General features: G+C 39.5%; 1 protein-coding gene across 12 annotated transcripts in view; it reads left to right on the top strand.

Moving 5' to 3' along the window:
- Nucleotides 1–12,526, top strand: part of PIK3C2G (phosphatidylinositol-4-phosphate 3-kinase catalytic subunit type 2 gamma) — a 369,692-nt gene that overhangs the window by 327,849 nt on the left and 29,317 nt on the right. For all 12 annotated transcript variants that reach the window (XR_003437791.1, XM_027129484.1, XM_027129485.1 and 9 more), the window contains one exon: nucleotides 5,959–6,053. Coding sequence is in view for 11 of the 12 variants with exons in the window: in XM_027129484.1 (XP_026985285.1) it covers nucleotides 5,959–6,053 (95 nt within the window). In the remaining variant the exon portion in view is untranslated. The remainder of the gene's footprint in view (nucleotides 1–5,958; nucleotides 6,054–12,526) is intronic.

Genomic DNA, 12,526 nt, shown 5'->3' with positions numbered 1-12,526 from the left:
CTTTGAGAAGATAAACAAAATTGATAAACAATTAGCCAACTCACAAAGAAAAAAAGGGAGAAGACTCAAATCAATAGAAAAGGAGAAGTAACAACTGACACTGCAGAAATACAAAGGATCATGAGAGATTACTACAAGCAACTATATGCCAATAAAATGGACATGTGAGAAATGGACAAATTCTTAGAAAAGCACAACCTTCCAAGACTGAGCCAGGAAGAAACAGAAAATATAAACAGACCAATCACAAGCACTGAAATTGAGACTGTGATTAAAAATCTTCCAACAAACAAAAGCCCAGTACCAGATGGCTTCACAGGTGAATTCTATCAAACATTTAGAGAAGAGCTAACACCTATCCTTCTCAAACTCTTCCAAAATATAGCAGAGGGAGGAACACTCCCAAACTCATTCTATGAGGCCACCATCACCCTGACACCAAAACAAGACAAAGATGTCACAAAGAAAGAAAACTACAGGCTGATATCACTGATGAACATAGATGCAAAAATTCTCAACAAAATACTAGCAAACAGAATCCACCAGCTCATTAAAAGGATCATACACCATGATCAAGTGGGTTTTATCCCAGGAATGCAAGGATTCTTCAATATATGCAAATCAATCAATGTGATAAACCATATTAACAAATTGAAGGAGAAAAACATACGATCATCTCAATAGATGCAGAAAGAGCTTTGGACAAAATTCAACACCCATTTATGATAAAAACCCTCCAGAAAGTAGGCTTAGACGGAACTTACCTCAACATAACAAAGGCCATATATGACACACACACAGCCAACATCGTTCTCAATGGTGAAAAACTGAAACCATTTCCTCTAAGATCAGGAACAAGACAAGCTTGTCCACTCTCACCACTATTATTCAACATAATTTTGGAAGTTTTAGGCACAGCAATGAGAGAAGAAAAAGAAATCAAAGGAATCCAAATCAGAAAAGAAGTAAAGCTGTCACTATTTGCATATGACATGATACTATACATAGAGAATCCTAAAGATGCTACCAGAAAACTACTAGAGCTAATCAATGAATTTGGTAAAGTAGCAGGATACAAAACTAATGCACAGAAATCTCTTGCATTCCTATACACTAATGATGAACAATCTGAAAGAGAAATTAAGGAAACACTCCCATTTACCATTGCAACAAAAAGAATGAAATACCTATGAAAAACCTACCTAAGGAGACAAAAGACCTGTATGCAGAAAACTATGACACTGATGAAAGAAATTAAAGATTTTACAAACAGTTGGAGAGATATACCATGTTCTTGAATTGGAAGAATCAACATTGTGAAAATGACTCTACTACCCAAAGCAATCTACAGATTCAATGCAATCCCTATCAAACTACCAATGTCATTTTTCACAGAACTAGACAAAAAAATTCACAATTTGTATGGAAACACAAAAGACCCCGAATAGCCAAAGCAATCTTGAGAAAGAAAAACGGAGTTGAAGGAATCAGGCTCCTAGACTTCAGCTTATACTACAAATCTACAGTAATCAAGACAGTATGGTACTGGCACAAAAACAGAAATATAGATTAATGGAATGCACATTTCGTTGCCCTTATTTTTGATAGAGGCAAGGATATAAAATGGAGAAAGGACAGTCTCTTCAATAAGTGGTGCTGGGAAAACTGGACAGCTACATGTAAAAGAATGAAATTAGAACACTCTGTAACACCATGCACAAAAATAAACTCAAAATGGATTAAAGGCCTGACTGTAAGGCCATGCACTATAAAACTCTTAGAGGAAAACATAGGCAGAACACTCTATGACATAAATCACAGCAAGACCCTTTTTGACCCACCTCCTAGAGAAATGGAAATAAAAACAAAAAGAAACAAATGGGACCTAATGAAACTTCAAAGCTTTTGCACAGCAAAGGAAACCATAAACAAGACCAAAAGACATCCCTCAGAATGGGAGAAAATATTTGCAAACGAAGCAACGGACAAAGGATTAATCTCCAGAATTTACAAGCATCTCATGCAGCTCAATATCAAAAAATCAAACAACCAAATCCAAAAATGGGCAGAAGACCTAAATAGAAATTTCTCCAAAAAGACATACAGATTGCCAACAAACACATGAAAGGATGCTCAACATCACTAATCATTAGAGAAGTGCAAATCAAAACTACGAGGTATCACCTCACACCAGTCAGAATGGCCATCATCAAAAAATCTACAAACAATAAATGCTGGAGAGGGTATGGAGAAAAGGGAACTCTCTTGCCCTGTTGGTGGGAATGTAACTTGATACAGCCACTATGGAGAACAGTATGGAGGTTCCTTAAAAAACTAAAAATAGAACTACCATACAACCCAGCAATCCCACTACTGGACATATATCTGAGGAAACCATAATTCAAAAGATTCATGCCAAATGTAAAATAGATAGCTAGTGGAAGCAGCCACATAGCACTGGGAGATCAGCTCGGTGCTTTGTGTCCACTTAGAGGGGTGGGATAGGGCGGGTGGGAGGGAGACAGAAAAGGGAGGAGATATGGGGATATATGTATATGCATAGCTGATTCACTTTGTTATAAAGCCGAAACTAACACACCATTGTAAAGCAATTATAGTCCAATAAAGATGTGAAAAAAAAAGTTATGTACCACAGTGTTTATTACAGCTCTATTTACAATAGCCAGGACATGGAAGCAACCTAAGTGTCCATTGACAGCTGAATGGATAAAGAAAATTTGGCACATATATACAATGGAATATTACTCAGCCATAAAAAGAAACGAAATTGAGTTATTTGTGGTGAGGTGGATGAACCTAGAGTCTGTCATACAGAGTGAAGTAAGTCAGAAAGAGAAAAACAAATACCGTATGCTAACACATGTATATGGAATCCAAAAAAAGAAAATGGTTCTGAAGAACCTAGGGGCAGGACAGGAATAAAGATGCAGACGTAGAGAATGGACTTGAGGACATAGGGAGGGGGAAGGGTAAGCTGCGACAAGGTGAGAGAGTGGCATGGACATATATACACTACCAAATGTAAAATAGCTAGCTAGTGGGAAGCAGCCACATTGCACAGGGAGATCAGCTTAGTGATGTGTGTCCACCTAGAGAGGTGGGATAGGGAGGGTGGGAGGGAGACGCAAGAGGGAGGAGATATGAGGATATATGTATATGTATAGCTGATTCACTTTGTTATAAAGCAGAAACACCATTGTAAAGCAATTATACTCCAATAAAAATGTTAAAAAAATGATAATAATGGGAGGACTGGGTGAATAGGTGTTAGGAATGGGAGGAAGGCTTTTTACTGTATACTTTAAAAATAAATTTTCATTTTTGAATCATATGAATATATTATATCTGAAAGGAAGTTAAATTTTGAAATGGTATTTTTTAACATTAATGGACACATTATGCATAATTAAGCCCATATTAGCTGCTGTAGTGCCATGCATTCAAGCATTTCAACACAGTCATTCTTTGGACCAATAATATTTTAACAGTTCTTGGGGTTACTATAAATGGTTAGATTAAGCATGATTAGATCCCCCAGAATCACTTGAAGCAGAAAAATCAAGATATTCTAGCATCTTCTTGTCCCTGTGAAGCTATTCTCAAAAGTCTCCCTCTCTGGGCTCTTCGTTTAAATTCTTTCCCTTAGGTTATTGACCCCTTGTTGCCCCTTACAGCATGATGTTCAAAAACATAGTCTTTAGAGATCATTTGACCCTGCCTAAACTTGGACCAAAATACCTCAGTTTCCTCATGGGTAAAATGGAGGTAACACAAACTTTGTAGGTTTGCTGTGGGGATTTAGTGAGTTTATGTACGTGAAACTCTTAGCCCAACATTTGGCACACAATAAGAATTCTAAAAATCCTAAGTACCTCTACTATTACTACATTGACTACTAAGATTTCCGAGTGGCCTGTATTTTTAGTGGGTTCTAAAGTCTGACATGTTTTGATGGATACTGTGATTACTAATCTTGCATGAAAGGTTTAGGGTGGAATATCATCTTCAGTCAATTCAAGTAACAGTTGCATGATTATCATTTAGACACTCACCCATAAATTTATGCTAATTTCCTGTCTGAATTAAAGCTCCTCTAATTAAACACATTAAGTTTCTAATTAATAATCCTTTCACTCTTTAATTCAAAAATTATGTTCATTGTGCATCAAAAAGTATCAGCATTTTTAGCATACTCATACCAAAAGTTCAACTACATTTTTGTATTATGAAATACAATTTACCCAAGTACTACAGTCAAAATTATCTCGTAGTGTCTCAAACTCACAGCGTCACTCAGTCATCATAATCAAGATATTTTAAGGAAGAATTTTTTTATTATATTTACGTAATTACCATTTCAGTTGTAAGAAACACTCGATGTGAATTTTAACTATTTCAATGTCAATAATCCACATTAACAATAAAATTAATTAATATTACCTATTTAAAATGTGTAAACTATTCTAATAAACATGTAAAAGGCTTTGGGAGAAGAAACATAAAGCTCAGGTTTAATTTTCAAATGTTAGGATTAGAGAGCTAAAACTGACTATCAGAAAACAACGTGGACCCCAGTGAGCCCACAACAAAACATTGCCAAATTCCTTATTAGTAGTAAATTTCTTCTTTCTGAATTCCCTCAGAAAACATACAACCAGAGATTACCAAGGGAAATACTAGAAAACTGTGAATTATGCTTAATCCTTGGGCTATAATCTGGAAATTTTTAATTAAAAAACTAAAGCCTTCGTTTTAATGTTGGAATGATATAACTTGAAAGGAAAATTGAGATTACTTTTGTCATTAAATAAACGTTTAGTGCAACTTTATGGAGCAAGCACTGATTTATATATCCCTTGGGGAAATAGGAAAAAAGTAAGCCCTAAGGGAGATTGTAATCCACTAAGCAAATTGAGACATGTAAGGTAATAATTACAATATAAATATTAAGTGACAAGGGCCGTGCTAAGGGGAGTTCAGAGGGTGGCGACCACAGAAACCCTTTTGCATTTTAATTAGGCCTTGCAGAAAGGTAAAATTTCAATAGCCAAAAATGGTGGAAGAGATCATTTTAAATAAAGGGAATAATATGAGCAATGTCTGCAAGGAAATAGCAGAGCATGTCTGTAGAACTGAACATACAGACTGCAGTATGAAATAATAAGAATGGGAAATAAGACAGATTCAATAAGAAGCAGTAATACAAAGCTGAAAAATTCAGACTTTTTCATAAGCTATGGAAAGCTATGAACAGTACTTTGATCGAAGAGTAATTTTATAAAAGTTGCCCTAGGAAGATTATACTGGTAATTGTGTACAAATACATTTGGGTTCTGGAGGAGGGGAAGAGAATGTTCTAGTAGTTCAGGCAAAAGATCCATATGCATCTGCACTAGGCACAGCAGAACTGGAAAGGAAGAGCTGAGTGTAAATATATGGAGTGATTGCAAACATTCACTGAGATCATCTCAACTGTCCTGAAGTAGATGACTATTATCTCCATTTTACAGAAGTCGATTAACTTAGTCACAGTCTTTAGTATAGTGCTGGGACCTGCACCCCAGACTCACTGACTTCTAAAGCCAACACTTTCAACCCCTATGTTCCCTAATACTTTAAGCTCATTGTACTGAATGTTGAGGAGAAAATTGCGGCCAAAAATGACACTGAGGTCTCAGGCTTTAATAATCGGGAAAATAATGGTATCGATTGAAACAAAACATAGACTATGAGGAGGTAGAATAGATTCAGGATTATTAGACACAAATCCTATCTTAACCAACCCAGTTTCCTGAAGAGTATTATGTTTTCAGTGTCATATGAAGAATGTTTCTTTTTCATATTATTCATTGGTCCTGCTTTAGTCTTTGAATGTTCAGTTTATCCTGTGATCACCCACTTCCAATTTAATCCACTAAAACTCTACTGTTTCATCAGGTGAGAAGTTTCCTGACAAGAAGCCTAAGGTGCAGTTAGTCATAACATACGAGGATGCGAAGCTGACCATACTTGTGAAGCACGTGAAGAACATTGTAAGTTTATCTTATCTAATAAGAAACATGTAAACCTACTTTTAGAAATCACTTTCTTCCTTTAAGCAATTAATGTCAACGTTCGTGAGAGAAATGGGGCCAGCCACCAAGTGTAAGTAAGGAACAGTGAACCAGGTACAGCGTTGTGCCTCAGTGTAATTGTGATGCTTGGGGGAAAGGCTATAAAATATTTCACAGAGCAAGTCATAGAATGAAACCCAGACTTTATTCAAAATGAAGTGTCAGGACAAATCTAGTGAAAAAGCTTTGAAAAAGCAGGACTACCGGGGCTTCCCTGGTGGCGCAGTGGTTGAGAGTCCACCTGCTGATGCAGGGGACACGGGTTCGTGCCCCGGTCCGGGAAGATTCCACATGCCGCGGAGCGGCTGGGCCCGTGAGCCATGGCTGCTGAGCCTGCGCGTCCAGAGCCTGTGCTCCGCAACGGGAGAGGCCACAACAGTGAGAGGCCCGCGTACCACAAAAAAAAAAAAAAAAAAGCAGGACTACCTAGAGTATTAAGAGCCAAAAGAAAAAAAGCTATGTCCCGAGAATTTACCCCTCTCTCATCACGCTGAGCTTTGTGGAAGACTGACTCATCTCTTTGAATAGTGCCAGCACCTTCTTTGTGAAGCCAGGAGCTCTTAGTGTTTTCCCACAGATTGCCATTGAGTATGTTATCATATTCTGATGTAATTGCTCAAGGGTATTTCTTTTCCCTCAAAAAGTAATAATTTCTTTGATGACAGGGACCCCATCTTTGCATCCCCAGAACCAAGAACGTCAATGGTAGTTAGCCTCTAAGGAAAACTAAAAGCTGCTTTCTCTATTATACCCCATTCCTTCCTGAAGATTGGTCGAGTCAGAGAGGCAAGGATGGCAACTGGGCCATGTCGTTAAGTAAGAGAGGGAGCTTTCTTTGTCACAAGGTAATTGATTAAAGGTCTGAATCTGGGTGCAACAAACAGAAAAGGGTAACTCTAAGACTCACCTATTTCTCTGGTCTTTAGCTAGCCTAGCAAAACAGGTCCTCCACATGGTGAAACTCCCCAGGAGACTCCACATGGAGAAAGTCAGAAGCACTACCTTAGCTCTCTCCTTTATGCACATAAATCTCTAAGGATGCACTTTGAAGGACTTAAAGGAGCAAACTCTTCTCAACATGACATGCATTTGGAACACACTAGAACTTAATAAATATTTGTTCATTGAACAAATATTTGGCATAACTTTCAGGGAATGCATCCTTTACAAATTTAGTATTAGCCAGATATCCAAGGATGATTGTTTGTAAATCTATAGTGTTTGCAATCAGCCATTTTTGTAAGAGCTGGGCAAATATTATTAAATGTGTTTTTGTAGAACTTTCACTCATTAAAATAATTATTTTCAATTGCTTTTGATAAGTTAATCAGCTTAGCTGAGAATAGCAGTTGTTTAAGAAATTGTTAGGCTGGGAAATGAAGATTAAGTTAGATATTTTTGATAGCTGTATGCATGTTCGTGGACTTTAAGCATCTGTACAAATATACATGATAAAATAATAGACTATTAAGAAATAGTGTTAATCAAGTTAACAGAACGTATATATGTGTATGATATATAATTGTCAATTGAAAACAGTCCTCTGGGAAACTATACATATATTTCAGTAATGTCATTGCTCAAAACATTTTAGGACATGCCTGTTGACATTGCTTTTAGCTCTGCATATAAACCACACAATAAACTTGTTGATACTAGTCAAGAGTCATGCCTAATGTTTGATCAAAAGCAGTATTAACCAACTTGGCCACCCATTTTATTCATCAGCTAAATCCCCAAATTACTTTTGACAGTTTTCAAAAATGCCCTTTACACTCAGATGAAGTTGCACTACCAATAAGTATATTCAAAACCAGTGTGATGCAGGCATAAAGGTGGGGAGTAAGTGACTAAGAGCAAGAGTTTAAGATTTAGATCAAGTTATAGGTAAATGGAAAATGAGCAGGTGAATCCTATAAAAATTTGAAAACCACTTAGGGCCGCTAGACCCTTTACATTGCCAATGCCCTCGGAAGGAAAGTTGTTAATAATGAAGTCATGCTCCCTACTAGTTCTTCTCTCCTCCACAATCTCTTAACATAGCCCTGGAACTCCTCTTTTTTTTATTTCCAGGCTTGTGGCTTTAAATACCACTTACATGTCTTTTTCTTCCATATTTTATAATTCTAGCTTGAAAGTCTCCCTAAAATCCAGAATTATATGTACAACTGATTACTCAACAACTCTAGTAGAAATTCAGTAGACAGCATAAATCTAATATACATCCAATCAGACTTCTGATTATCACCCCCCTAAACCTGCTTCTTTGGCAACCTGTCTCACCTCTAAATGGCACCTCCATCCTACTAATTGCTCAGGTTAAAATCCTCAGAGTCCTTTTGACTGCTCTCACAAACTACAACCAAACTTATCAGCAAATCCTGGGAGCTCAGCTTTCAGAATAAATCCAGAATCCCACCATGTTTCACCTCCACTGCTTACCACCGTTGGTTCAATCTACCATCATCTCTCACTTGAATTACTGCTGTAGCCTCTTAACAGGTCTCCCTGCTTCTGCCTTTATATCTTTTTAGTCTCTTCCTAACCTAGCATCCAGAATACTCCTTTGAGAATAAAAGTCAAATCCTGTCATTCCTGTCTCATATCCCTCTGGGGAAGGAATCTCATACCACTTACAATGAAAGCCAAGTATTGACGCCCTTGACCTCTCCTACCTCACCTCGTGCTACAGACTCCCTGAATCACTCCACTCCAGCCTCAGTGATTTTCTTCCTATGCCTTGAATGTTTCTGCATGTTTCTGCCCCAGGACATTTGTACCTGCTACTCAGCTTATTGGGACTGCTCTTCCCAGGCCCATGACTCAAATTCTCCATGGTTCAATCTCACATGTCCTAAACAACTGTGTTTAACTGTCGCCTTTTCTGTGAGGTCCTCTCTGACTCCCATATGTAAAACTGCAAAACCACCCCTGTTGGTTGGCACTTCCAAACTTCCTTTCCTACTTTATTTTCTCCACTGCCCTGTATCATTGCTGTAAACCCGGAGGCTAAAGCAGGGCCAAGTATATAGTAGATGCTCAATGAATACTTCGTTAAATGAAAGAATGTTAAATTACTTCTAATGTGAACAACTAAGAACTAAGACTTTTTTCACCTTCCCCAAATCATCACAGCAAAGTTCTCAGGCTTTGCATTTTTCACAGCATCTCTTAAATGACTATTTTATTTCTTCTGCTTATCTGAAGACAGAGATAACATTATAATGTAAATGACAGAAAAATCTATCTGTAAATTCTCAACATATTTTCTTATTTCAAGTTTTAACTAATTGTTTATTTTTTTAGACTTTAGTATTTTCACATGCTTGAGTAATCAGACTAAAGAAGTCGTGCTTGGTTTTAATATTAAAATGAATTATTCTGCCTGCAGTTCTGTTATATTTAATAGTGAGTTTGATGAAAAGAATTGTTTATCTTATATTAAATCCTTGAAGCTTTCTCTAAGAATTACTTCCCTCCTGTGAATTCACAAGTTAAAAAAAAATTGCTAAATTTTTTTCCTTTCAAAGCAGCACGATATGATTTATCCTAGTGAACAGAGACTGACAAAGTAATGCAGGTATTTAGAAGCTTGACCAAGATTATTTTCAATAATTTTTCAGTTTATGTAACAGAGGAACATAGAAAAATCATTTAGATTTGAAATATGTTTTTAAATCTTTCTAGTGTTTTCCCATGTAGCCCACTTTAAAATGATCTCTTCCATTGACTTCTGCAATGTCTCTCTATATATTACAGTGTCTCTCCTGGTCTCATGGATTCCCCTAGTTTTGTGTCATTTCTAGACTGTTTTCTTCTACCTGCTCCAGAATAAGCCCATTCCAGAAGGCTCTAAAAGTAATCAATAGCATGCCAGACTTCCTTCTGATATTGAATATGCTCACATTATGAGAGTCTCCTACTCTGTAACAGAATAATAAGTCATTTCAAATGAGGAGCAAGTCATGTCAGGGAAATCAGGGTATATCTCAAATGGAGTGCTGTTTAATCCTTTCATAAGACACAAAATCACAGAAAATCATTACTGTATGGAAATTAACAGAAGAGAGAGGGAATTAGTCAAACACAACAAGAACCCAGGCTAAACACACACACACACACACACACACACACACACATACATGTTAAAATTTTATTACATTTTATTTTTTATTTTAAAGAATTCTTGTAATTTTATTATGTATGTATAGTCTGGGGGTCCTTGTTTTTAAAATCCACATTCCTGGATGCGACTCCCAATGACTGTGATTCTGTAGTTTGGCTTGGAATTTCTACATCTGCCTTTTACAGTCTTCTCCTGGTCTCATGGATTCCACTACTCTTTCACGTCTAGACTTGTTTTCTTCTCTTCTGCTCGCAAATACGAGCATTTCAGAAGGTTCTCTGACACAAGTGGTCCATGGACACACTTTGAGAAACATTTCTCATGGCTAATTACCCCATAAATGGCACTCTGCATACAATGGGAGTTCTGTACTTAGCACCAAGTGACTTGTGTTGCCCACTGGTTAAGAGACAACACATAGACTTGGTGAAGGTAACAAAAGAGGGTTGTGAAAATAAATCACAGATGATGGCAATATTCGATATGTAAAAATAACAATGTTCTATTTATCCTTTTAAAAACTTCTAACTTCTCACTCTGTGCATTCATTCTTTTGTTTCTTTTTGCGTTTTTTTTGTTTGTTTGTTTTGCGGTACGCGGGCCTCTCACTGTTGTGGCGTCTCCCGTTGCGGAGCACAGGCTCCCGACGCGCAGGCTCAGCGGCCATGGCTCACGGGCCTAGCTGCTACGCGGCATGTGGGATCTTCCCGGACCGGGGCACGAACCCACGTCCCCTGCATCGGCAGGTGGACTCTCAACCACTGCACCACCAGGGAAGCCCTGTGCATTCATTCTTATCCTGAGTTCTTTAAAAGATGTTTACAATCATTACCCTGAACTCTTTCTTGGGTAGACTGACTATCTATCTCCATTTCACTTAGTGCTTCTTTTGGGGCTTAATCTTGTTCCTTCATTTGGAACATGTTCCTCTGCTACCTCATTTTGCCTAAGTTGCTGTTTTTATTTCTCATTTTGCCTAACTTGCCATTTTTATTTCTATGTATCTCGTAGGTTAGTTATGTTTCCTGACCTTGGAGAAGTGGCTTTTTGTAGATGTCCTATGCATCCCGGCAGTGCACTCCCCTCGTCACCAGAGCAATATGTTCTAAGGGTGCCCCCTATGTGGGCTGTGTGGATCCTTCTGTTGTGGTGGGCTGACTACTGAGGGTGGTCTGGTGGGCTTGGTTGGCCCCCAGACTGGTTGGTTGCCAGGCCCTGCCTTGTGCAGAGGCTGCCAGCCACTGGTTTACCAGGCCTGTCACAAGGCAGCCAGCTGCAGCACCCCAGGGCCCTGAGGCTAGTGCTGGCTCACTGATGGCTAAAGCCAGGTCCTGGGGTTAGTGCTGGACTACTGGCAAGCAGAGCCGGCTTCTGGAGTCTGGTTGTAGCGCCCAGGAATCCCAGAGTTGATGTCAGATTGCTGGGAAGGAGGTGGGGGAATGGGGGAGAGGCCTCCTGACACAGTTGGGTACAGGGTCTGGGCTGTCCCAAAGCTTCTGTTGGCCTATTAGTTGGCAGGGCCAGGGCCCAGCTGGTCCCAGGGCAGGTTCTGGCCTTGGTGGGTGCACTAGGTTTGTACGCTGCGGAGCTGCCATTGTCCTGTGGCTAGAGTCCACCTGCTGGTGGGTGAGGCTGGTCCTGAGGCTAGTGCAGGCTCGCTGGTGGGTGGAGCCAAAGATTCTGGTGTTGGTTTCTGCCCACTGGTGTGTGGGGCTGGTTCCTGTGTCCTCTGGTGGGAAGGGCTGTGTCCAGGGGAGGCTATGGGCTCAGGAGGTCTTAAGGCAGCTGTCTGCTGGTGAGTGGGACTGTGTCCCTGCCTAGTTAGTTGCTTGGCCTGAGGCATTCCAGCGCTGGCGCCTACAGGCTGTGAGTGGGGGCGGGGCTGGGTCCTGAGACTAATAAGCTAGAGGGAGGATTCCAGAATGGCACTTGCCAGCGCTAGTGTCCACTGCCGCCAGCATCTGTGTCATCAGGGAGAGCTGCCATTGCCTCCTGCTTCTCTGGGAGACTTTCTAGATCAGCAGGTAGGTCTGACCCAGGCTCCTTTCGAATCACTTTTGCCCTGGGTCCCAGAGCTTGTGAGATTTTGTATGCGCCCTTTAAGCATAGAGTCTATTTCCCTCAGCCCTCTGGGACTCCCAAAAGTAAGGCCTGCTGGCCTTCCGGAGCTTGTCTTCCCGATGCAGGACCCCCAGGCCGGGGAGCTGATGCGGGGCTCAGACCTCTTACTCCTTTGGGAAAAGTTCTGCAATTTTAACACATTATT

The sequence above is a fragment of the Aethalodelphis obliquidens genome, unplaced genomic scaffold (genome assembly GCF_003676395.1).
Source record: "Aethalodelphis obliquidens isolate GAN/ISIS:26980383/991018 unplaced genomic scaffold, ASM367639v1 scaffold36, whole genome shotgun sequence".
In the NCBI taxonomy this organism is placed as follows: domain Eukaryota; kingdom Metazoa; phylum Chordata; class Mammalia; order Artiodactyla; family Delphinidae; genus Aethalodelphis; species Aethalodelphis obliquidens.
Note: the sequence above shows the minus strand (reverse complement) of the source record. Positions and strands in the feature narration are given on the sequence as shown.